Source organism: Camelus dromedarius, chromosome X, assembly GCF_036321535.1.
Source record: "Camelus dromedarius isolate mCamDro1 chromosome X, mCamDro1.pat, whole genome shotgun sequence".
Lineage (NCBI taxonomy): Eukaryota > Metazoa > Chordata > Mammalia > Artiodactyla > Camelidae > Camelus > Camelus dromedarius.
The window spans coordinates 25,541,641-25,567,055 of record NC_087472.1 but is presented as its reverse complement, the minus strand read 5'-3'; the positions used below and the strand labels follow the sequence as shown (position 1 = coordinate 25,567,055).

The 25,415-nt window shown below is 39.4% G+C and overlaps 1 protein-coding gene across 1 annotated transcript; it reads right to left on the bottom strand.

The window, feature by feature from the left end:
* Positions 1-1,783: 1,783 nt before the first annotated feature.
* On the bottom strand, positions 1,784-23,444 carry STEEP1 (STING1 ER exit protein 1). Its single transcript, XM_010985865.3, has 8 exons — positions 23,247-23,444; positions 20,519-20,636; positions 8,757-8,798; positions 6,601-6,739; positions 5,971-6,060; positions 5,272-5,364; positions 3,825-3,917; positions 1,784-2,204 (listed from the first exon to the last, which is right to left on the bottom strand). The coding sequence occupies exons 1-7, from the start codon at positions 23,431-23,433 to the stop codon at positions 3,855-3,857; spliced, it is 732 nt and encodes a 243-aa protein (XP_010984167.2). The 5' UTR covers positions 23,434-23,444; the 3' UTR covers positions 1,784-2,204; positions 3,825-3,854.
* Between the last annotated feature and the right edge of the window lie 1,971 nt (positions 23,445-25,415).

Sequence of the window (25,415 nt, the reverse complement as noted above, 5' to 3'; positions counted from 1 at the left end):
CTGTGCATTTAAAAATGGTTAAGATGGTAAATTTTATGTTGTGTTTTTTATCATAATAAAAAAGAAGAAAAATATGTTCAATATCATCTGTCATTAGGGAAATGTAAATTAAAAGCAGGAGATACCACTGGAAAAACTGTCATAGATCAGAGGAGACTAGAGGGACATGAAAGGTAACTGCAATGTGAAATTCTGGATTGGATCCTGGAACATAAGAAGGATATGGTGGAAAAACTGGTGAAAATCAAATGAGGTCTGTAGTTTAGTGTTGTTGTACTAATGTTAATTTCTTAGTTTTGATCAATGTACTGTGGTTTTATATATATTAGTTGGCTGGGGCGCTATAATAAAACACCATAGATTGGGTGGCTTAAACAATAAACATTTACTTCTCACAGTTCTGGAGACCAGTAAGTCCAAGATTAAGGTGCTGGCTGATTCTGTTCCTGATGAGAGCTCTCTTCCTGGCTTGTAGATGGCTACCTTTCTTGCTGTGGAAGAGAGAGAGGTTGAGGAAAAGAGAAAGACAGAGAGACACAGAAAGAGAGAGTGAGGGCCCTCTGGTCTCTCCTTATAAGGGCATTAATCCCATCACGAGGGTCCCACCCTCATGACCTCATTTAAACCTAATTACCTCCCAAAGGCCCTTCTCCACATACCATCACATTGGGGGTTAGGGCTTCAACATATGAATTTTGAGAGGGAAACAATGCAGCTCATAACATTACAAAAGATGTTACTATCAGGGGAACTGTAGGGAAGAGTACATGGGAACTTGGTACTATTTTTGGAACTTTTCCATAAATCTAAAATTATCCAAAGATTTTTTTTTAAGTTAAAAAAAAATCAAGGTAAGAACAGAAGAACAGTTAAAGGTGCTCGTGAGAATTCTGATCATCAATCACAGGCCCAGGCTGGGTCAGAAGACAGACCGAGGGTGACAGAGCTGCAATACTGGGAGAAAACAGGAAGACCAAGGTTCTGTGAAATTTAAAAACAGGTTGAGTTCACCGTAAGTGATGCTTTTTGTTTCCCTGGAGGAATGTAAAAGATTAAAAGCTCAAGAGTAATGGACTGTGCTTTGTTAAAATTGAGTGAAAAAGAGGAGTAGTCAGGTGAAAAAGCAGAATAAAACCTGAAAGAAATAAAAAAGGGCAGATCTTCCCTTAAGAAAAGGAAGTGTTCCACAGCGGTAAGGCTCCTAAAATGGTCGACACAAGCTAGTTTTTAAAAAGCTTTACAATTTCTCTTAAACAATAAAGTTACACTTTTAAATGTTACCAGTTAATGCAGTGGCAACATTTTACTATTATATCATAGTTGATAATGTGCAAAACCAAACAAAAAAGTGGAAAAGACTCCCAAATTTCAATATGGCTCCTTATACTAACATTAAAACACTACAACTGTGGCTAAAACACTATAAGTAAATAGAATAGAGAGACTATGTCATCTTATTTTAATAACTAATTCGATATGAAAATAAAACACAATGAAGAGCACACAATTGTTTGGTGCTAGTGACATAACAATTTGCAGTCTTACAGATTAAACAAAATGTGTAATTTGAACCAGACGTTGAAATGGTTCAGGATTAGTATCTAAGGACAAATATCACAGAAAATATGCAGAAAGGTAACCACACATTTGCTATAGGGAGTCCTCTATGCAAGGGTCTTTTTTTTTTTTGAATAGAAAACAGTTTTATTTGAGCCAAACTGAGGAGTACAGCACAGGAGACACCTCTCAGGTAACTCTGAGGAACTGCTCTGGAGAAGCATGGTTTTCAGCACAGTTTTTTTTTATTGAGTTACAGTCATTTTACAATGTTGTGTCAAATTCCAGTGTAGAGCATAATTTTTCAGTTATACATGAACATACATACATTCATTGTCACATTCTCTTTCACTGTGAGCCACCACAAGATCCTGTATATATTTCCCTGTGCTACACAGTACAGTCTTGTTTATCTATTCTGCATTTTGAAATCCCAGTCCCTTTCCACCCACCGTCCCCATGTGCAAGGGTCTTTACACTGCATTTTATTTGATTGCTCAAATGAAATTGTGATCTGTTCTCAATTGTGTATTTTTTTTTTCTAAATCTCACAGGAGAAGCAATTCAGCACAGTTCTCTAGTCAGATTTCCGGGTTTATTGCTTCCTGGATGGGAAACATAAACTCTCGAAGCCTCAGAGTACCCATCTGTAAAATGAGAATGATAACCGTTAAACCTATCTCATAGGATTAATGTCTTGTTTAGATTAAGATAATACCTTGTAAAGTGCTTTCTATGGCACCTGACTTAATAAAAATAGTAAGTACTCGATACAAGTAGTATTGTTATTATTACTGCTACTATTTTTGATTATTACTACTAATAAAATAATCACCCTTCAAATCTAAAAACAAAACAAGTTTAGTGGAAGTAATAGTATGAGAGTAGCAATGGGAGGAGATTGTGGTCAGAGAGCAGAGTATGGGATTTCACAGGTGGTGAAGATGATATCCAGGGAGCTTGTGGCTAAAGTGGGGTGAAGGTGAATGTCACTGGCTGGAGTCGAGGTCAAGAAACTGTGAGGTTACGGTTGCTTATGCACATGATGCCTAACGATTGCTCAGAACGAGGACAGGAAATAAGGTGGAGAGGAACACTCGGTGGCAAAGGCCTGGATGGATGCAGGAGAGTAACTGGGAAGATGGCCACACGGCCCCACCCTGGGCTTTCCCAGGACCCCACCCCTCCTTCTTCCAGTTCTTGCTAGCTCGCATCTACCCCGACTCCAACCTACTTTTCCTTCCAAATATGGAAATCAGGGAAAAAGCAAAGAAAAATACCCTACTATTTCCCAATAGCACCTCACATACACACCTTGGGCGCCTACTGGGTACAGCCCACACAGATAACACAAGGAGGCTAAAGCGCTCCTCCTGCCTCAACACCTTGCAAGACAGGTGAACAGATAAAAGCATGGATACAAACACTACAGACTGATGTCACTGAAGCAGCGTGACATTAAATATTTGTGTATACAGTACTCCTCCACAAATAGCAAATGTGAAATAAACGACAGTCACAGATACCTTTGTTTATCTCAGTATCATTTCTTACTCTATCATGCCCCCTTCCCATGTACCCGCATAGGAAGCAATACTCTTAGCTGCTTGACAGGATGGTAGCTCCCTTGGGTTGTTCACTGAGACCCCATTTTCATTCAGATCAGAGCTATCCTAAACCCCCTCACTCAATTCTGGCTTTTCTTTCTTTAAGTACATCTGATAAGGGATGGCTCACCTATAGTTTTAATATTTGAAGTAAAGGAAGCTTTATGCAGATTCTGGCTTTTTATGTATTTTCTCTGACAGTAGAGAGAGTCAAACCATAGCTAATACCTGCCAGTCTAATAGAGACTGAGCCACTTAAAAGGATCGAGCTTGCTGTAACTTTAAATATAGTTCCTGCCACTTTTTTCTATGACACATCATAATATTGTTTTTAAAAATCTTTAAACATTTTATTAACTTTGAAGAAGGAATAAGAGCTACTTTAGAAACTAGAGACACTCAAGCACTGATCTATTCACAGAGCTTCTACACAGATGAAGAAGTTTACATCAAATGGACAAAAAATAGTACAGAAGACCTATACACAGAAAGACTGAGAACAACCCATCTCTAGAAAGCAGGTCAGATGGACTCAAAGACCTCACTGAATGTAGGAGAATCACTGTGGAGCCATGTAAAGCCTTCTGCTGGGGCATAAAGGTAGGGACCAGCCTATGTAGTTAAGAAAAAACTCTTTTTCCTCCTGATCTAAATGCTTGCCTCCAGTCTGGGTCCACAGAAAGGTCCTGATCATTTGAACTGATTGTCAATCAAGGTTCCCTTCATTTTTGCTTTCTTGGCTTCCAGTTCAGCCTGGAAAGGAAGAAAAGTATATGTCCTGATACATGACATGAAATTCTGATTTTCCTGCCTATTTTAACTGCCCCAACACAAGTCCCTCATGCTCATTTAGTATACAAACTAGAATTGTGGTTTTAAAATTGTGAGGAAACTCTAGCAACTGCTTTCTGACGTTACGGCACACAGAGAAAATGATAACACCCATACGGCAAAATGGGGTCAATAGGGCTATGCTCAAAGGCGATCAGTGTAGGGATCCCACAGCCCCACCACCTCTGAAGGGCTGAGGGAATCAATATTGTGGCACATCAGCATTTTATTCTTGGCAGAAAGGGAGGAAAAACACTGTTCTAGAACAGTGCTACTTAAAGTTGTGTGGTCCATGAACTGTTTGTTATCAGTCCACGAAGATACACAAAAAAACGGAGGGTAAGCATTTAGAGGCTGTCATAGCAATTTGACCAAGTCATAAGAAAATAAAATAGTTTCATAAGAAGAACTGACGCAAATTCATTTTTATTGCATTTTATAAATTACAAATCAGCTCTTGACAAATTGGAAATTTAAAAAAAAGAAAGCACTGGTCCGTCACCTCAGAAAATCTGATAAGCTCTGCTCTAGATCACGATGGCAAAGTAAAGCAGCTCTCAAGACCCACCACCTCCATCACCAAAAAATCCTCTACAGTCTTTAGAATAGACTGATATACCTTTTGATGAGGCACCAATGCTGTGATGTCTGCTTTTAAAGAAATATCATAAGTAAATTATTATCAAGAAAACAAAAATGTAGGCACCTCAATGAGCAAGAATAGCACAGAAAGCGGTGGTGGTACTTTAAGAAGCAGTGTCCAAGGGGGTAGGGTATAGCTCAACTGGTAGAGCGCATGCTTAGCATACAGAAGGTCCTGGGTTCAATCCCCAGTACTTCTAAAAATAAATATATAAACCTAATTATCTCTCCAAACACACACAAAAAAAATTTTTTTTAAAAAAGCAGTGACCAGCCCCAATCCTGGCACCCCAACATGGCACTATTGTGTGCCATTACATCCTGGGAGAATAACTGTGAACCCTGATCTTGAACTCCTGACCTTGGAACCCCAGTGGCAGATTACGTTAACATTCCAGTCAGGGCTGGCTACCTAGAACTGTCATTTGGGGCCCGGATCCTGTGGTCACTATCCAGAGCAGCATATATACTAACAGTCACAGCCCAGGGTTAGACGCCTGGTAGCCAGCTACACCAGGAACCCTCAACAGACTTCCTAAAGTATTCCTCTGCCAGCCGGAGGGTCTTTCAGACCAAGGATCCTGAACAGCCCAGCCCAGCCCAGCGCCCACGCCCACTGCCCCTTGCCACTCACCAGCTCCTGCAGCCGCCTTTTGCTCATGCCTTTGCGCTCCAGCTGCTTCTCGATCACCTTGGCATTCTGTGCATACGAGTCAGCCACCTCCCTCTAGGGGGAAGAAACAAGCGTCCTTAGACCAGCAGTCTCACCAAACAGGAACAACGCAGACCCCGGGAGCAATTCATACTCCTCGAATTATGAAATCATTACTGAAATGGCAAGACCCTGCTCCCTTTCAACTCTTCAGCTTTTCAATAATCCAGGAGAGTCAGGTTTCAGTCGAAGCTGTGTTTAAATAACCAATAACATCTCTCTGTAAACATCATTACACTGAAGTACCATAAAGGTAATTGCTGCTCCTGCTAAGGACAGATGCCCACACCTTCAAAGTTGGACTGGAAGGGACCTGAAATCATTGAGCCCAACAGGTTTTAAACTGACGAGGGATGAGGAGGGATTTGCCCCCTAAAGCATCTTTAAAAACAGGATGAAAAAAATCACCGATCTAGTCCGACTTCCTGCTCCTCATTTTACAGATGTCCCTGAGGTCTGGGGAAACAGGAACCAGCCCGGGGTCACAGCATTCCTTAGTAGCCGAGCAAGGCTTGAGTGAAGTTTCTAGTTATTCTGTGGCTCAGTGCTCTAGTTTAAGGGTCCCCTTTCCTTTCAGCTCCGCCCTCCCAATCCAATTCCCCTGCAAGCAGAAGCACTTACAGCCTCAATCTCCTCTTCCTCTTCATCAATAGTAGATACAGTGACAGAGCTAAACTTGCCCATGTCTTTGGTCCGTTTGGTCATCATCACCTGGAGTTACAGGAAGAGGAATCAGTTTAGTACACCTCAATAGGTTCCGCGAGCCGTGTGTGTGCATCTGTGTGAGTGTATGCATGCAAGCGCACAAGCCTGGGCGCTGGGGGCAGGGAAGGGACTGTTGGGGGACACCCATCTCTTTGGGACAGGCTGGCCTATCTAAAGTGCCCATCTTTTTATTTGCAATATATTTTTCTAATATTTGCCATCAAGGGTATTCAAAGTATAAAGATTAGCCTGATTCATTCCATTTTTAATTGCTCACACTGGAAAAAGAAGACATTTCAAAGACGTATGTGTTAATAAAAAGCATACAATTTCTAACTTTATTCACAGGGCAGCTGTAGGAAAGGAAAAAAACACATAACAGATGATACAATTTTGTTAACACCTGCTTATACACAGAAATGGCATTCTCTTAATATAAAAGAGCATCCATAAAGAGCAGCTTCTCCTGCACTATAATCTTATTTAAAATTTTCGGGCTAAATTTGTAGCTATATTAGCCAGCCTGTTTCCTTCAGTGATAATTACCTTCTTAGGAGGCTCTTGTTTCTGAGTATATATGTTCGTTTTCCCAAAACCCTGGCCAAACTTGACTACTGCTCCATCCACGATGAAGGTCACCGGAGCATTCTTTGGCTGGGACTGGTAGAAGAGTGGCAGTCCACACCTGCAAACGGAAGAGTGGATCTCCAGGAGGCTTCAGAGTCCAAAGGCCCAAAACAGTGCTTTGCAAAGCGTGCTTAGTCTCTGGGAATATTTTTGTTTGTGGCATAAACTAATGATTAGCTCTTCCCACTGTTACCCAAAACTACTTGGTAAGAATCACTGTGCATGCATGTTAAAACTGCTGATCAGATTCCCAGGTCCCACCCCCAGAGGATCCTGATTCAGCAATCCTAGGGGGTGGGGCCTGGGATTCAATCTTAGCATTCCAAGTGATTCTTAGCCCATTAGACAAGTTTGGCTCCTGCTACGGATTGCTTTCCAGTTAAAACTGCTGCCATTCTTCCCAGAAGTCTGAGAAACTAGTTTGGGGGTGGTTTTGTTTTTGCAGAGTCAAGAAAGAGAGTAAAGGCGCCACTGCAGTGGTTGGCCCACCCAGCCCTGTAGCAATAGTCATGCATTCTTCGGTTGGCCGTTTTATTATACTTTTTCGGCTAAATGAAGTAGACTCATAAGATATGATAAAATTAATATAACAAATCCAATGTGGCTATGAAGTAAAATGCCTTCTGAGCCAGTTCCCTGCTTTAATTCTCCTAGTCTGAGTCTTCTGAGAGCCAAGGTGGAGATGTGATTACATCAAGATTGAACTAATTATAGTTTAATAGTGTCATTGTTAACCACCTAAAGCTGGAAATCATTTTCTTTCTTTTCTTTCTTTTTCTTTCTTCCTTTCTTTTTCTTTCTTTTCTTTTTTCTTCCTTCCTTCCTTTCTTCCTTCCTTTCTTTCTTCCTTCCTTCCTTTATCTATTTATCTATTTTAAAATCCCATTTACTTATTTATTTTTTTTTATTGAAGTATAGTCAGTTTCAATGTGTCAATTTCTGGTATACAGCCTTATGTCCCAGTCATGCATATATATACATATATTCATTTTCATATTCTTTTTCATTAAAAGTTATTACAAAATATTGAATATAGTTCCCTGTACTATACAGAAGAAATCTGTTTTTTATCTATTTTTATATATAGTGGTTAACATTTGCAAATCGCAAACTCCCAAATTTATACCTTCCCACTCCATTTCCCCCGTAACCATAAGATTGTTTACTATGTCTACGAGTCTGTTTCTGTTTTGTAGATGAGTTCATTAGTGTCTTCTTTTTTCTTTTCCTTTTTTTTAAAATTCCACATATGAATGATATCATATATTTTTCTTTCTCTTTCCGGCCCACTTCACTTAGAATGACAATCTCCAGGTCCATCCATGTTGCTGCAAGTGGCATTATTTTATTCTTTTTTTATGGCTGAGTAGTATTCCATTGTATAAATATACCACAGCTTCTTAATCCAGTCATCTGTCGATGGACATTTAGGTTGCTTCAATGTCTTGGCTATTGTATATAGGGTTGCTATGAATATTGGGGTGCATGTATCTTTTTGAACTAGAGCTCCCTCCAGATATATACCCAGGAGTGGGACTGCTGGATCATATGGTAAGTCTATTTTTAGTTTTTTGAGGAATCTCCATACTGTTCTCCATAACGGCTACACCAAACTCCATTCCCACCAGCAGTGTAGGAGGGTTCCCTTTTCTCCACAGCCTCTCCAGCATTTGTCATTTGTGGCCAGGGGAGGGGTGAGGAAGGGGACTGACTGCAGAGGGGCCCTGGAAACGTTCTATATCATGGGAGACATGGTATTACATGACTGCATGCTTTTGCCAACACTCATCAAACTACACACTTAGGAAGGGCAAATTTTATTATATATAAGTTACATCTCAATTTAAAAATTATACTCTGTTTAAAAACCCATTTTTGTGGCCAGCTGGTCAGATAGGTAACTTTGCCAGTCTCCTCAGGAAGCATATTGGTATCTGGATAGTTGGAAGTTCGAAGGGAGATGAGATTATAAGAGTAAAGATATAACAGAGAATTGTCTCCAAATGATCCTTTTCCTAACACATCATTGCTTCTACTTGCTTATGCTCAGAGAAACCCACACTGATAATACTTACTTTGCACACTTCTTCCTGTATTGGCGTTCAATACCTTCAGGCCTGCACAGAAAATGGAAGTTAAAAAAAAAGATATGCACAAATCTCATAACCTACCAATCTCACTAATTCACTTCTTCAAATGCTAAAAGGGCCTTTCGAAAGTTTCCATTTCAGGGGGGAGGATATAGCTCAAGTGGTAGAGTGCATATTTAGCATGCACAAGGTCCTGGGTACAATTCCCAGTACCTCCTCTAAACATAAATAGCAAACCTAATTACCTCCCCCCAAATAATAATAAATAAAAATAAAATTTTAAAAAGTTTCCATTTCATAGGGGTAGGGTACAGCTCAGTGGTAGAGCGTGTGCGTAGCACGCATGAGGTCCTGGGTTAAATCCCCAGTACCTCCATTAAGTAAATAAACCTAATTACCTCCCTCCACCCCCAAAAGCAAACAAACAAAAAGTTTCCATTTCATAGATCAGCTGCTTATTTACACATGTATTCATTTTAAAGCATTCTTTCCACAAAAATTTACTAAGCCCCTAACATGGGTCAGGAAAACTTCCCAACAGAGGAGGAGGAGCAGTGCTGTCACAGTCACAGAGCTGTAGCAACACCACCACCACCACTCGTACAGCTTTCATTGTGTGCCAGGAGCTGTTCTAAACTGTACGTGTAATAACTCGTTTACTCCTTACAACAACCCTGTGAGGTTGGTCATATGATCATTCCCATTTTACAGATGAGGGTGTCTAAGCATAAAGCAGTTACATAGTCTGCCCAAGGTCATCAAGTTAGGAAGCAGAATAGGCTGAATTCAAGCCCAGGCAGTCAAGCTCAAGAGCCACACAACACTGCCTGAGATTATCAACTGAGAGATAAAAATTCTTCCATCCATGCAGTTGCTTAACAAAACCTGGGACTCATCCTCCAATCTTCTCTTGCCTTCATCTCCCACACTGACGTCATCAGCAAATCCTGTGGATTTTCTCTCCAGAAAAGGCCTTGGACCTGTCTGCTTTTCTCTACCTTCCTGCCACCATGTTAGCCCAGACCACCAACATTTCTTCCCTGGACTACTTGCTGTCACAGCTTACTGACTGGTCTCCGCACTTCCCCTCCCTGTTTCAATGTTTAAAATAGGCACTCTGTGCACATGGTATACGTAGGAGTATCAAGTGAAAGGTAAATATCCTCCCCACTCATCTTCCACACACCCAGTTCTCTTCGCCAGCGGCAAATACTGTTTCTGGTTTCTTCTGTTCCTCCCAGAGAGAGTCAATGATACAAGCAAAGAGTCCTTATTGGTACTAATAGAAAATATTTAATTTTTTCCTTTCCTTTTTAGACAAACGTTATACAGTTCTCAACCTTTTTGTTCATTTAAAAAGTGAATCTTGGTTAAAAAAAATATGTGATCCTTCCCAAACAATTGATAAAGAGTTTCTTCATTCTTTCATTTTTTTTAAACTTTTTTTTTTGGTGAGGAGAGGTAACTAGCTTTATTTGTTTATTTATTTTTAGAGGAGGTACTGGGGATTGAATCCAGGACCCTGCGCATGCTAAGCATTTGTTCTATGGCTTGAGCTATACCCTCCCTCCTCTTCATTCTTTCATAAGGGCTGCATTCTATCCATTTGTATGGATGAACTAAAATGTCTTCTACCTGCTGGATAAATTCCTAGAAACGTATCCAGTTTAAATTCTGATAGATACTGCCAAATTCCTCTCTAGAGAAGCTGAACCAATTTATACCGCCACCACCAATGTGAGACTTCCTGTTTCCCTACAGTCTCACCAACACAGTATGTTATTAAAATGCATTATTGCCAATTTGGCATGTGAAAAATATTATCTTGTAATTCGCATTTTTTAAGAGTAAAGTTACGCATCTTTTCATATATTTAATAGGCATTTGTATTTTCTTTTTTTGTGAACTATCAGTTCATATTCTTTGTCTATTAAGTTGTCTTTTTAGTTTATATTAATGGACCTTGCAAATATTTCTTCCCCAGTTTGACATTTATCTTTGACTTTTTCCTCCATGTGCAAATTTTAGATTTTTATGCAGTAAGGCAATTGTGTTTATGGGATACTGAGGCCTTCTCCACTCTAAATTTACATCCAAAATAAAAATTCTGACCGCTTATTCTAGAACCTGCTTCCACTACTGTCTCACTCCAAATCATTCTCTAAATAGAGGCAAGAATGGCTTTCCAAGCTAGCTAGAATAAAATGCAAACCCCTTACCACAGCCTTCTGAGGACTGACTGAGCACAGAATCAGCCCGGCCTCATCTCCTACACTCCCTCCTCCGTCACTATGCACTATCCACACCCATCTGCCTCTGTTCTTTGAACAAAGAAGTGCTTTCCCACCTCTGACCTATCACACACACTTTTATCTCTGCCTAGAATGCTCTTCTCACCACTTTGCCAAGGCTGTCCTGTTCTCATTTTTAGTCTCAGTTCTAATCTCACCTAGTCATAGAGGCCTTCGCTGAACATCTTTTTGAAGATGTTCTCATGTGATTCTGTATGAGCCCTTTGTTTCATTCATTAAATTTCCAAAATCAAAATTACTTTATTTTTCTGTCACCCCACTAGACTAGGTCCATGAGATCAGAGATCAGCAGAGACCACACCTATCTGTCTGACCACTCTAACCTCAGAGATGAGCAAAGTACTGGAAACAAAGTAGACATGCAATAAATATTGACTGAATGAATTCTTAAAAGAATTTTAGTGAGGAAAATTATAATCATGGAGGTAAGTTCTTAAATGGAGGAGTGTATACAGTGTAATGGGAACACAGGTGGGAGCACTAAGTCTGTCTGAGGCAGTCATGGAAGGCTTCATGATGAGGTGATGTTTAAGCCAACAGTCCTCACAGAAAATGGTATTTCAGGCAGAGGGAAAACCATGTGCAAAGGCAAAACAGCAGAGCACACTCAGAATTACAAACAGTCTAATGTTCTTGGGACCTAAAAAAATTAAGGGAGAACTATTGATCTTAGAGACATAAAAAAGATAATAAGATGATACTATGAACAACTATACACCAACAAACTATATAAACTAGATGAAATGGACAAATTCCTAGAATGACACAAACTACTGAAATTCACTGGAAAAGAAATAGAAAATTTGAAAAACTTTGCACAAAGAAAAGCCCAGGACCAGTGGCTTCACTGGGGAATTTTACCCAAAGTTCAAAGAAGAATTAATAGCAATGCTTTACCAACTTTTCAAAAGAAGAAGAAACACTTCCCAGCTCATCCTATAAGACCAGTATCACCTCAATACCAGACAAAGATATCACAAGAACAATAAAAACAACAAACTAGAGATCAAGATCACTTAAGAATATACATGCAAAAATCCCCCCCAAAATACTGGCAAAATTGAATTCAGTTGCATATAAAAAGGATTATACCACATGACCAAGTGGAATTTATTCCAAGAATGCAAGATTGGTACAACATACAAAAATAATCAATCAATGCAATACACTATAATAATAGTAATATTATTAATATTACTATTAATATAGTAATAATAATAATAATAAAAGAGAAAAAACACATGATCATCTCAACAGATGCAAAAAAAAAAGCATCTGACAAAATTCAAAACCCTTTCAATATACTAGAAACATAAGGGAACTTCCTCTACCTTATAAGGGGCATCTATGAAAAATCTGCATCTACTAAGCCACATAAGCTAACATCATACTTAATGGAGAGAGACTGAAAGCTTTCCCCCTAAGGTCAGGAACAAGACAAAGATATCCACTCTCAACACTTCTATTCAACATTGTACTGGAAGTTCTAGCTAGGGCAATTAAGCAAGAAAAATAAAAAGCATCCAGATTGGAAGGGAAAAAGTAAAACCATCTATCTATATTTGCAGATGACACGATCTTATAAACAGAAACCCTAAAGAACACATAGACACACAAACACAAACTATTAGAGCTAATAAGCAAGTTCAGCAAGGCTGCAGGATATAAGATCAATATTTACAAATCAATGGTAGACCTATATACTAGAAATGAACAATCTAAAAATGAAGTTAAGAAAACAATTCCAGAAAAATATGAAAACAAATATATGTATGTATATGCATGTTTGGAACATTGTGCTGTACACCAGAGATTGACACATTGTAATTGACTGTACTTCAATAAAAAAATAAAAATAAATTAAAAAAGAAAAGAAAGAAAACAATTCCAGTTACAATAGCATCAATAAGAATAAAATACTTAGGAATACATTTAACAAAAGAAGTGTACAACTTGTGCACTGAAAACTACAAAACATCATTGAAAGAAATTAAAGACCAAAGTAAATGGAACAACAACCCATGTTCATGGATTGAAGACTTAATATTGTTAAGACGGTAATACTCTCCAAATGAATCTACAGCTTCAACACAATCTCTATCAAAATCCCAGCTGGCTTTTTTGCAGAAATGACAAACTGATTCTAAAAGTTACATGGAATTGTAAGGAATATGGAATAGCCAAAACAGTCTTGAAAAAGAACAAAGTTGGTGGACTCACACTTACCAATTTCAAAACTTACTACAAAGCCACAGTAAAGAAGACAGGGTGGTACTGGCATAAGGACAGATACATTAGGTCAATGGAACAGAACTGAGAGTTCACAATAAACCCATACATATACGGTTAATGTATTTTCAACAAGGGTGTTGAGACCATTCAATGGGAAAAGAATCATTTTTCAATAAACAGTACAGGGACAACTAGCTATACACACATAAAAAGATTAATTTTTTTTCCTTTTTAAACATTTTTTATTGAGTTATAGTCATTGTACAATGTTGTGTCAAATTCCAGTGTAGAGCACTATTTTTCAGTTATACATGAACATACATATATTCATTGTCACATTTTTTTTCACTGTGAGCTACTATAAGATCTTGTATATATTTCCCTGTGCTATACAGTATAATCTTGTTTATCTATTCTACATATGCCTGTCAGTATGTACAAATTTTGAACTCCCAGTCTATCCCTTCCCACCCCCCAAAAGATTAATTTAAATCCCTACCACAAAACATATACAAAAATTAACTCAAAATGGATGAAAGACTTAAATGTAAGAACTAAAACTATAAAATTCTTAGGAGAAAACATAGGCATCAATCTTCAAGACCTGAGATTAGGCAATGGTTTTTTTTTTAACATTTTTTTTATTGAGTTACAGTCGTTTTACAATGTTGTGTCAAATTCCAGTGTAGAGCACAATTTTTCAGTTATACATGAACATACATACATTCATTGTCACATTCTCTTTCGCTGTGAGCTGCCACAAGATCCTGCATATATTTTCCTGTGCTACACAGTACAGTCTTGTTTTTTTAGGCTACATTTTGAAATCCCAGACTGTCCCTTCCCACCCCCCGTCCCCCAAGATTAGGCAATGGTTTTTAAAATACGATACCTAAAGCACAAGCAATCATAGAAACAATAGATAAATGGGACTTGATTAAAATTAAAAATTTTTATTTTCAAGAATACTATCAGGGAAACAAAAAGGCAACCCACAGAATGGGAGAAAACATTTGCAAATCATATATCTGATAAGGGACTAGTATCCATAAAATATAAGGAATTCTTACAACAATAAAAGACAAATACTCCAATTAAAATATGGGCAAAGAATTTGAATAAACCAAAGATACGTATATAACCAACAAGCACATGAAAAGATCAACATCATTAGCCACCATGGAAATGCAAACCAAAACCACAATGAGATACCATTTGATATAGGATAGCTATATCAAAAAGATAGACAATAACAATTATTGGCAAGGAGGTGGAGAAATTGGAACCCTCATACATTACTGGCAAAAGTGTAAAATGGTGCAACTGCTTTTGAAACTACTCTGCCAGTTACTCAAAAGGTTAAACATAGAGTTACCATATGACCCAGCAATTCATACATATGTACCCATGAGAACCAAAAATATGTTTACACAAAAACTTGTACACAAATGTTTATAGCAGCATTAGCCATAATAGTGTTAAAAAGAAAGAGGAAACAGTCCCAAATATTATTCAGTCATAAAAAAAATGTACAGAGTCATTCTACAACATGAATGAACCTTGAAGACATGCTAAAATGGAAGATGCCAGACACAAAAGCTATATATTTTATGAAATAAAATTCACTACATATTAATGAAATATCTAGAATAGGCAAATCCATATTGACAGAAAGTAGATTGGTGGTCGCCAGGGGTTGGGGGAGGAGGAAATAGGGAATGAATGCTAATGGGTACAATGCTTATTTGGGGGGAGGTGATGAAAATGTTCTGGAAGTAGACAGTGATGCTGTTTGCACAACCTTGTCAATATACTAAAACCACTGAATTGTATGCTTTAAAATGGTGAGTTTTATGGAATATGAATTATACCACAATTAAAAATACTAAATTTCTGAGGGTGAAGCTGAGACATTGGGACTTTTAAAAAAAAGTATTCCAGGTGGTTCTAACACAGCCAGGGTTGAGAATCACTTTATGGGGGTGCATGTGAAGAGCAGAATTGCTGAAGCATACATCATGTGCATCTTTAGCCAAACTGGATATTGCCAAAGTGCTTTCCAAAGGCATTATAACTATTTATGGTTCTTCTAGCACTGCAGGAGACGTCCAGTTGCTCTTTGACAATGCAGGGATATTCTTTTCCTAGTTGAGGGATAAGGAAACTAGGGCCCAAAAAGGTTAGACAACTTGCCCAAAGTTCCAGAGTGGTGCTGCTTGGGGTGTTACTCCAGTCTATGATCTCCACCATCTTTAACATTCTGCCTCTACACTTATTAGCATTGCTCAAGTCAAATGTGCTCTAATTCACTAACATCACTGGACTAGGGCACTAGCAATATTTTCGGTTCTGTGTACCACGTCTGGTTCCAACTGGGACTCTAAATCCAACCTCAGCCCCAAGGGATAGATTCACCATACAAGTGACTTCTAGAATCCTGAAGTCAGTCATTCTCATAAACCCCAAGCTTTCAAAACACAGGAAAATCAAATAAAGGTGGCTGCATATTTCCCAATGAGTTAATCTTCAAATACCAATGACAAATGGGATTTTGTTAAGTTTACAAAAATTTATCTACTCCTAAATATGTGCCAAGAATCAGGCAAGATGTCCTAAGAGTTTCAGAAATAACCCATAAGGCAGGGTTCTTGCTTTCAGAAGTTCATCTTCTTGAGATATTGAGACTCTAATACAAATGAGACAAGGCTTTTAAATGGTATAATCATAAAGAAGTGATTAATATGAGCTAGATATTTGGACTAACTGATCTTGGTTTTCTTTCTTATCTTTAATCTCTAGGAATATGTGAGATAGGAAAGGCCAAAAACAAAACAAAACATTCTCCCTGGTTGTAAGAGCCAGCGTCTAAGATGGCCCCCAGTGATCCTTGCCCCCTGGTATTGACCCCCTTGTATAATTCCCCTCCTACAATGAATAGGCCTGACCTGTGATACCAGTAGGACACTGCAGAAATGATGGTGTGTGACTTCTGAGTCTTGGTCATAAAAGACATTATGGCTTCTGCCTTGCTCTCTCTTGGATTACTCACACTGTGGGAAGCCAGCTGCCAGGTCACGAGAAGACTCAAGCAGTCCTATGGAAGATCCTTGTGGTAAAGAACAAATGTTTCTTCCCAACAGTTAGCACTCAATTGCCAACCATGTGAGTCACCTTGGAAGTGGAACCTCTGGAACTTTAAAAGACTGCATCCAAGGTCAATCTCTTAATCACAGCCTCGTGAGAGACCAGAACCACCCAGCTAAGCTATTCTTGAATTCCTGACCCACAGAAACTATATGAGATAATAAACATTTGTTGTTTTAAAAAAAAACACAAGGGAATAACAGGAGATGAGGATGAAGATGAACAGGTAGACCAAGGCCAGATCATAGAAAACCTTCAGGCTTGGATTTTATCCTGCTAACCAGGATTTTGTAAATTGTGCTCCAAAGTGATTCCTAAATGAAATCGGATAGGAGAAAGGGGAGCAAGAAGTCCTTAATGGGTTGGGCTCAACTCTTCCCTAGTCAGAGAAGCTTCTACTTATATTTATACTTCTGGGTAAAAATTTCATTTGAAGAAAGGATTAATTGTATAAAAATGTTTGAAAAGCACTTCTGTAGGTGATGAAGAGTCACTGAAAAATTTGAAGCAGCAGAGAGACACAACGTGCACCTGAGATCATTCAGGCAGTAGACGACAGACTGGAGAAGAGCAAAACTAGAAGTGGAAAAAACAGGTTCAGAGGACACTTCAACAGCTTGGGCAAGTGATGTGGGGTACCAGAATGATGGCAGCCTGTCAGGGCTGAATGAGAGGAGGCAGCCACAAGAGTGACCAGAAGGGAGAATCGACAGTACATGGTGAGTGACTAGATGTGTGCAGGGGATGGTGGGGGGCGGGGATAGATAAGACCAAGACAGGACTGGCTCCCAGATTTCTGCCTTGGGCCACTGCATGAATGGTGGTACAACTGGAGGAGGAGGAAAAAGAAAGAACTGTTTGGCTGATAGCTACAGAGACCCAAATACAGAGGCTTCAACACAAGAGTTTGTTCTCATGTAAAATAAGTCTAGAGGAAGGTAGTTTCTGGTAATGGTTGAGATCCAAGCATAGCATGGCAAAAACTGCAATTTTTGTGACCTTCCCTTTGCACTCCCAGGATGGTCACTGGTGCTCCAATTATCATGTCCATTTTCCAAAAAGCAGGAAGGAATAAGAGAATAAAAAGAACTTTCCTTGGAAGCCTCATGCAACAGCTTCTACTTCTATCCCTTCTACTTGGCAAAAGCTAAGTCGCAGTCAGAATCTTAGGGGGTTTTGTGGAGTGGGGGGAAGCTGGAATATGTATCCTAACTGTACACACACTGGTATACAGGCAGGTAAAACAGAAGCGTTAGAGTGGTGCTGAATGAACCAATCTGTGGTATTTTCCACATTAGAGAAATGATGAGTTTGGCCTTGGTCATGCTGGATCTGAGGTAGAACATCAGGTAAGAGGTAGAATATGCAATTAGATGTACAGTTCTGGGCACAGGAGAGAAACAGATCTAGATTTTGTGCGTCATCAGCATATAAGTGTAACTGATGCCATGAAATGGTGGTAATGTCCAAGGAGAGTATAAAGAGACAGAGGATAAAATCAAGGTCAGAACCCTGGGGAATGCCAACATTTAAGGGGCAGGAAGAAGAAGAATTCAGAAGAAAAGCCAAAGAAGTAGCAGAATCGCAAGAGTAGCTTCACAGAAATCAAGGAAGGAGACAGCATTAAGGGAGGCGTGGTCAACAAAGATACAGATTTGCAAATGGGGGAGTGGCGGACCAGGGAAAGAGGGTACCAGGGAACAACAGAGTTAAGGGAGAAGTTTACCATGCCTTGTTGGTAAACTCTGAGAACTCTGTGGCCCAACAAAGTGACTTGGTCAGAGGCCACTGGCCTGGGCAATACCCGGCACTAAGCCTGGGCCCAAAGCTGGCTCACTTCCAGGATCAGGATGACTGGATTCCAGGGTTGCCACTTCAGCCTAGGGCCACCTGGTTTCCTGGCCCAGACGTGACGGCATCTGCCTTATAGTGCTGTAAGGGCCTATGGCCTAGTTGTGTTGTTAGATTACTTTCTGTATTAACTGAATAATATATATTCATGTAATATATATTATTTAGAATTATTATATATGATTATAATTATAATACATGTAATAAATACTTTAGAGATCCTAAAGATAGTTGATAATTTTCAAAATCAGAAACATAAATAAAGATTAACAGAGGAGCAAAAAGTACAAGAGAATGGATTAGCTTTAGACAGGGCATGTTATTTATCAACCTTCCTTTATAGTACAATGGAGGACTTCCCAATGTTTCCTGGAAGGTCTTCTTTTGTGACATTCACATGTTTTATAATCTGTGCCCCCATCTGTACCTTGTATATATCCAAGTTTCTCTTCAACTGCATAATTCTAGAAGCCCAGTTGTTACAATGACACCTGACTTACTATTGAATGTCACCTAGCAATAGTTTATAACTGTTTTCATTAGTGTGAGCTGATAATAGTTTGGTTTCTTCAATAAACACAGCTAGATGTCAGCCTGTAGCTTTTTCCAGTTCAACACTAGAACGTAAGCTCTAGGGTTCTTTGCTTGTTTACTAGTTTTACTGGTTTAGACTGTGTCCCTTAAAAAGTCATGTCCTTCCAGGAACCTCAGAATGTTACCTTATTTGAAAAGAGGGTCATTGCAGATATAATTAGTTAAGATGAGGTCATGTAGATGAGCAGAAATATGCCCTTAATTCAATATGATTGGTGTCCTTATAAGAAGAGAAGAAACAAGGAGACAGACACACAGGGAGGCCATCTAATGATGCAAACGGTGACTAGAGTGATGCATCTACATGCCAAGAAAAGCCAAGCATTGCTGGCAAACACCAGAATCTAGGAAGGGGCAAGGAAGGCTCCTCCCCTAGAAACTTCAGAGAGAACATGGCTCTACTGACACCATAATCTCAGACTTCTAGCCTCCAGAACCGTGAGACAATTTTTGTAGTTTTAAGCCACTCAGTGTATGGTACTTTATTGCAGCAGCCCTAACAAACTAATCTATTGGTATATTCCAGTCTTCTAGGACTGTACCTGCAATACAGTAGGACCTCAATAAATATTTGCTGAATGAATGGATGGACTTTTAAATTCCCTAGGATGACCCCTTCTGGGGCATTTGGTACCTATTGATGACTACCCACCTCCCTCCCTTCTTGAAACTCTCTCCTGCCTGTTTTCCACATCACCAGGTTCTACTGATTCTGTTCCAACAATTTTGTCTGCTTTTCAAACGCCAGTGCTTCCTGGGATTGTATCTTCAGTCCTTTCTTCTTGCTCCACACACTTTCTATGTAGTTGTATCCTTTCCCAGATTTCAATTCCCTATATATCAAGGACTCCCAAATCTAAAACAGATCTAACCACGCCACTCCTCTGCTTTAAAAAAAAAAAAGTCATTGCCTAAAGATAAAGTCCAAACTTGTCTACTTCAACATTGCACTCTGTCCTCACCCCAGGATGCATCCTGGAGAGTAACCTGGGCTCTAGACACAGGGACTATTTAAATTTCCCAAGCATACCATATTCGATGTTTTTAATGCTCCCAGAGTCCTTCTACCTGGAATGCTCCTCATCTACTTGGTGACATCCGAGCACAAGGCCAAATACAAATGCCACCATCTTTTGGTGTTTTTCCTGACCACCACTCAGGCAGGATGACCTGCTCCTGTCTGTTTTCCCACAGCCTTCTGTTCAGCACATCAGTATTTTATCATATCACAATATGGAGCACGTTCCCTTGCTGAGCCATGAGCTCTTCAATGGGAAGAACAGTACCTTATTCATCTTCACAGATGACAGCTCACTAGCTCAGTGCCTGGCACATGGTGTGCTCCAAGAGATTACGGGTTGAATGAACTCATTCTATTCACAAAAAAAACCAAATTACAGCTATCAAATGGCAATAGAATCACATCTAAGCACTATTTCAACAAAGCACAATAAAGATATGGCTGCATTAATGGAATTTACTGAACTACCACAAATATCAAAGTATGGGGCCTAAAGATTGACCTGTACAATACTAGATGGGGTGTTCATATTCTGCAATAACTAGACCCCCACACAACAAGGAAATCCTAGACAGAGAACATCAACCTCTTACCTTCGAAGATACATGGTCTCCTCGTCTTCTGTGTTACAAAACTTGTGGGCGTGTTTGGCAGCATCAATCACACGGGACCGATCCCGGGGCCTCATGGGCAATTTCTCCAACTGACAGTCTAAAAGAATGGAAAAACATCTGGTCACGAGAGCCACTGAAAAATACACTGAGGCAATCAGAAGTTTTCAGTGGCGCCCTTGGCACTGTAATTTTTACCATGATTATTATGCTTATTGAAGCCTGTTGTTGAATTTTCCAACTAAAAATGACTTGGTGTCAGGAGACCTGGATTCTAGCCCCAGCTCGGTTACTGGTGATCTTTGGCAAATCACTTCCTCTTTAGGGGTCTTTTTCCTTATTTGATTATCTCAAAAGTCTTTCTCAGCACTGCAATTCGAGTTTTCTATGAGTATTTCTGATCATGATACACTTGGTTTGTGTTATAACGCATTAGAATGAGAAGAGACAACCGAGTGTCCTGGAAGGCCTATGAGGAAGGCATTGCGGAAGGTGGATAAGTGCTCAGGAAAGGAGAGAGGGGCTAGCGATATGCTATATATGACATGTGAATGACTCATCCCAGTTAGAGGAGTTTCAATCCAAAAACAATGAAAACATACAGGAAGCAAATTAGGTACAGTTATAAAGCAGATGGAAAATTGCTATAGTGCAAATTAAATATGTAAAGGATGATAGAGAAGTTAAGTGATCAGAGTGATTGCAGAATCATGGAGGAGGTGAGAGGGGAGATGGCAGTTTGCATGTCAGCTCACGACTCTTCTCCATGACCTGCTGCAGTAGACACTTACTATTCCTAGCTTAAAGGTGAGGGAATTGAGGCTTTGGAAGGATATGAGATCAGCCACACATTTAATAAGTAGTAGAACAAGAACTCAGACTCATCTCTAGGTGATCAAAAGAGAATTCATTATTCAAAAGATATTTGAGGGCCCTCTATGTACCAAGCACAGTTTGAATTTGTGCTGGGGATTCAGCAAAGACAAAGCAGACAAAGCTCCTGACCTGATGAAGTTTACAGTGTAGTGGAGGAGGCAGAAATTTTTTAAATAATAATTATATAAAGTGACCTTGGATAATTATAAGTGCTAATAAAAAATTACATGTGATATAAAGAGGATGAACAGTGATCCAGATAGTGGTAAGTGCTACCAAGAAAAATCAGGCAGCGTAAAAGGACAAAGAGTGACAGGGGTGCTATTTTAGATAAGATAGTCAGGGAAGAGTTCTCTAAGGAAGTGACATTTCAACAGAGACCTGAATAAAGTAAGGAAGCATGGAGGGGAGAGTGAAGCAGAAGAAATATCAATCCTAAAGGTCTTGGGAGTAGGAACATTTTGACATGATGGAGAAGAATCAAAAAGGCCATGGGAGCTGGAGTGCAGTGAGCAAGGGGAAGAGTGTTAGGAGATGAAGTCTGAGAGTTAGCTGGGGGTTTGATCACGTACAGTCTTGGTATGGACTTTGGTTTTATTCTTGGTGTTACAGGAAAACACTGGTTTGGAACAGGACTCTGGGGACAAACAGTGGAGAGCAAGAGACTACTGTGACAATCCAGATGAGGGATGGTGGTGGCTTGGACTAGAGTGGTAGAAGTGGAGGTGGTAAGAAGTAGCAGATTCTGGATAGATTTTCAAGGAAACACCTGCAGAATTTGTTGATGGATGGGAAACAGAAGTCAAGAATGACTCTGAGATACTGGATGAATAATAGTACCACTGGCTGTGATGGGGAAGTCTAAGAGGAACAGTGGAGACCAGAAAGTAGGGGTATCATGAAGTTAATTTTGAACATGGTCTCTTTGAGACATCTATCAGACATTCAAGTGGAGATGCTGAATAGGCAGTTGGAGTTTGAGAAGAGGTACAGTTTAAAGAGGAACATTTGGGAGTCCTCAACATATAGATGGTATTTAAAGCTTGGGAATGGTTGAGATTACCTAGGGAGTAAGGACAGATTGAGAACAGGTGAGAGGGCTGAGCCCTAGGTCCCTGCAATGCCTAAAAGCCTGAGACAGAAAAAGAAGCCAGACACTGAGAAGGGGAAAAATCGAGGTAGGAGGAAAATCAGGAGGGTGTAGAGTCTTGGATGCAAATGAAAGTGTTTCAAGAATGATAGACTAATCATCTCTGTCAAATGCCACTAAGAGGATTAAATGAGCATTGATAATTGATCACTGGAAGTGGTAACACGTTCAGTTAGTAACTTTGACAAATATGGTTTAGATGATAAGGTGGGAAGGAAAGCCTGGCTGAAGTGAGGGCAACAGGGAATGGGAAATGAGGATGCAGAGGCAGTCCATACAGACAATTTTTTTAGAAGTTTTGCTATAAAAGAAGCAAAGAAATAAGGGTATAGCTGGAGGAGAATGTAAGATCAAGGGAAGGTTTTATTTTCACTTAAGATGAGAGCTATTACAATATTGTTGTATCCGACAGAAAGGTTACAAAGTTTCTAGAGACAGAGTGGGAGGAGAGGGAGTGTATTTTTTCTGAAGGAGGGATTTAGTTTTGAGGGAGGTCTGGATACAGAATTACAAGGTTAAACAGACAACAGAAAATCTGCCCTGGAGTGGGGCGGAGATGTGTAAAGAGGATTCTGATGGAGAGGAAATCAGAGACGCGGCTCCCAGATCACAGCCAGAGGAAATTTGCGTTCCAGAACCCTAAGTTTCGCTCCTTGCAGACGCCTCCAGTTCCCGACTACTCACCCAGCACCAGGACCATCTGGCCGCACAAACAGTAGTAGACATGGAGAGGCTTCTCGCCGTCGTCATACTCCTCCCTGTCCCGAGTGTCGGAGCAGACTACGGACCGGGATACCACTTTAGGCATAGTTGAGAGGAGCAGCCGGAAAACGCAAAGCCAGAAATAAGGGTCGCGCAGAAATGACGTCATGCACGCGTCTGGGCTTTCCCCTACGGTAAGGCAGGTCACGTGTCTGTAGAAGTCAAGTGAGCTTCCGGGCGGTCCCATTAAGCTAAAATACACGGGGGACGCCCTGAGCCTCCTAGAACCTCCTTTTCCCTGCCCTGAGTTCGCTGGGACTGCTTTACTTGGTTCACACTTAATAACATAAATTATTCATTTATATTTCTATACACGTATGCATATGTATATGCATAATACATAACTAGATATAACAAAGGTCTATATTTACACGTTACATGCATAATACAGATTTTAGGTGTGCTTCTAAATATAATTTTGATTTTGATGGCTATATTCAGGATCAGTAACTAATGAAGTAGAGAAACATCTCTTAAAAATTGAGCTCTAATTCACATAATGTAAAAATTCACCAAATTCTGTGAGTTTTAGTACATTCACAAAGTTGTACAATCATCACCACTACTTAATTCCAGAATATTTTTATCATCCCCAAAAGAAATCCCCTATTTGTTAGTGGTCACTCTCTCCATCTCTTTCCGAGCCCCTGGCAATCCCTAATCTACTTTGCCTCTATGGATTTGCCTCTTCTGATATTTCATATGAATGAAATCATACAACATGTGGCTGTTGGTGTCTGGCTTCTTTCACTTAGCATAATGTTTTCAAGGTTCATCCGTGTTGTACCATGAATTAGTAAAAGGTAGTAATAAGTCAGTAAAAAAGAACTCCATTCCTTTTTATGGCTGAGTGATATTCTGTTGTTCTGTTGTATGAATATACCACATTTTGTTTATTCATTCATCAATTGGTGGACATTTGGGTTCTTTCCACTTTTTGGGTATGATGACTAGTACTACTATGAACATTTGTATCCAAGTTTTTGTGAGAACATATGTTTTTATATTTTTGTGAGGACATATATTCTCTTGGGTGTATACTTAGGAGTGGAATTGCTGGGTCATATAACTTTAACTTTTTGAGGAACTGCCAAGAGTGTTTTCCAAAGCAACCTTACCATTCTACATTTACCACCAGCAATGTATGTGCGGTTCTGATTTTTCATGTACTCATCAATAATTATTTTTGCCTTTTTATCATAGCCATCCTGGTAAGTGTGAAGTGATATCTCATTGTGATTTTGATTTGCCTTTCTCTGATGGCTAATGATACTGAATACCTTTTCACATTCTTATTGGTCATTTATATACCTTCTTTGGAGAAATGTCTATTCCAATCCTTTGCCATTTTTAATTGGGTTATTTGTCATTATATTGTTGAATTGTGAGAGTTTGTCATATATTTTGGATTCTAGAACCTAATCACGTAAATGATTTGCAAACAGGGGGCATCTTAATGATCCTGTTTGCCATAAGTATTGAAAACATCTTTCACCTTTCCTTCCCCAACCCAGAAACTCTCCCAGAATGCTCTTTGTAGGGGACAGGAGCCTGGGGCAATCTAGAATAAGGACATTGAGACAGTTTACATTGGATAATTTCAAGTGATGACACCAAAATAGTGGCTTTTTAACAGAGAACTTACTGAGGAAAGCAGGACCAGAAAATTGACAGGTTGGCTGGAAGAAATGTAGTGTTCAAGATACACAAGATGTAAACCAATGGGAATTTAAAGCAATCTGCTAGCCCCCAAATGAACATGACTTAAATAAAGTATAAAAGAAATACCAATTCAAGTCCTAAAGAATTAGTGTTTGCTCTTAGGTCTTAGTCCAATGTCATCCCTATGATTCTGTGTTATTCAGTATTTATTGAGCTGTGTGTCAGGCACTGTGCTATATACTGGTTGCATAGTGATCAATTAGAAATAGTCTCACTCCCTCATGTGGCTTAGTCTAGTGCAGTGGTGGATAAAGGGCTAGAGAGTAAATATCTCTGGCTTGGAAGGCCAAGAGGCAAAATCAAGAACATCATGTAGGTACTGATATAACAAGAGAAAACAAATTTCCACAAATGTTTTCTTGATGAAAT

What these genes read in the sequence shown, in the direction of transcription:
- STEEP1 (XM_010985865.3), bottom strand. Translation starts at nt 23,433, where the DNA reads ATGACGTCATTTCTGCGCGACCCTTATTTCTGGCTTTGCGTTTTCCGG. An exon ending in AACAAGAGCCTCCTAAGAAG is followed by an intron (nt 6,061 to 6,600) that starts GTAATTATCACT and finishes CTGTAACTCCAG; the next exon opens with GTGATGATGACCAAACGGAC. An exon ending in AGGAAGAGGAGATTGAGGCT is followed by an intron (nt 5,365 to 5,970) that starts GTAAGTGCTTCT and finishes TCTTCCCCCTAG; the next exon opens with AGGGAGGTGGCTGACTCGTA.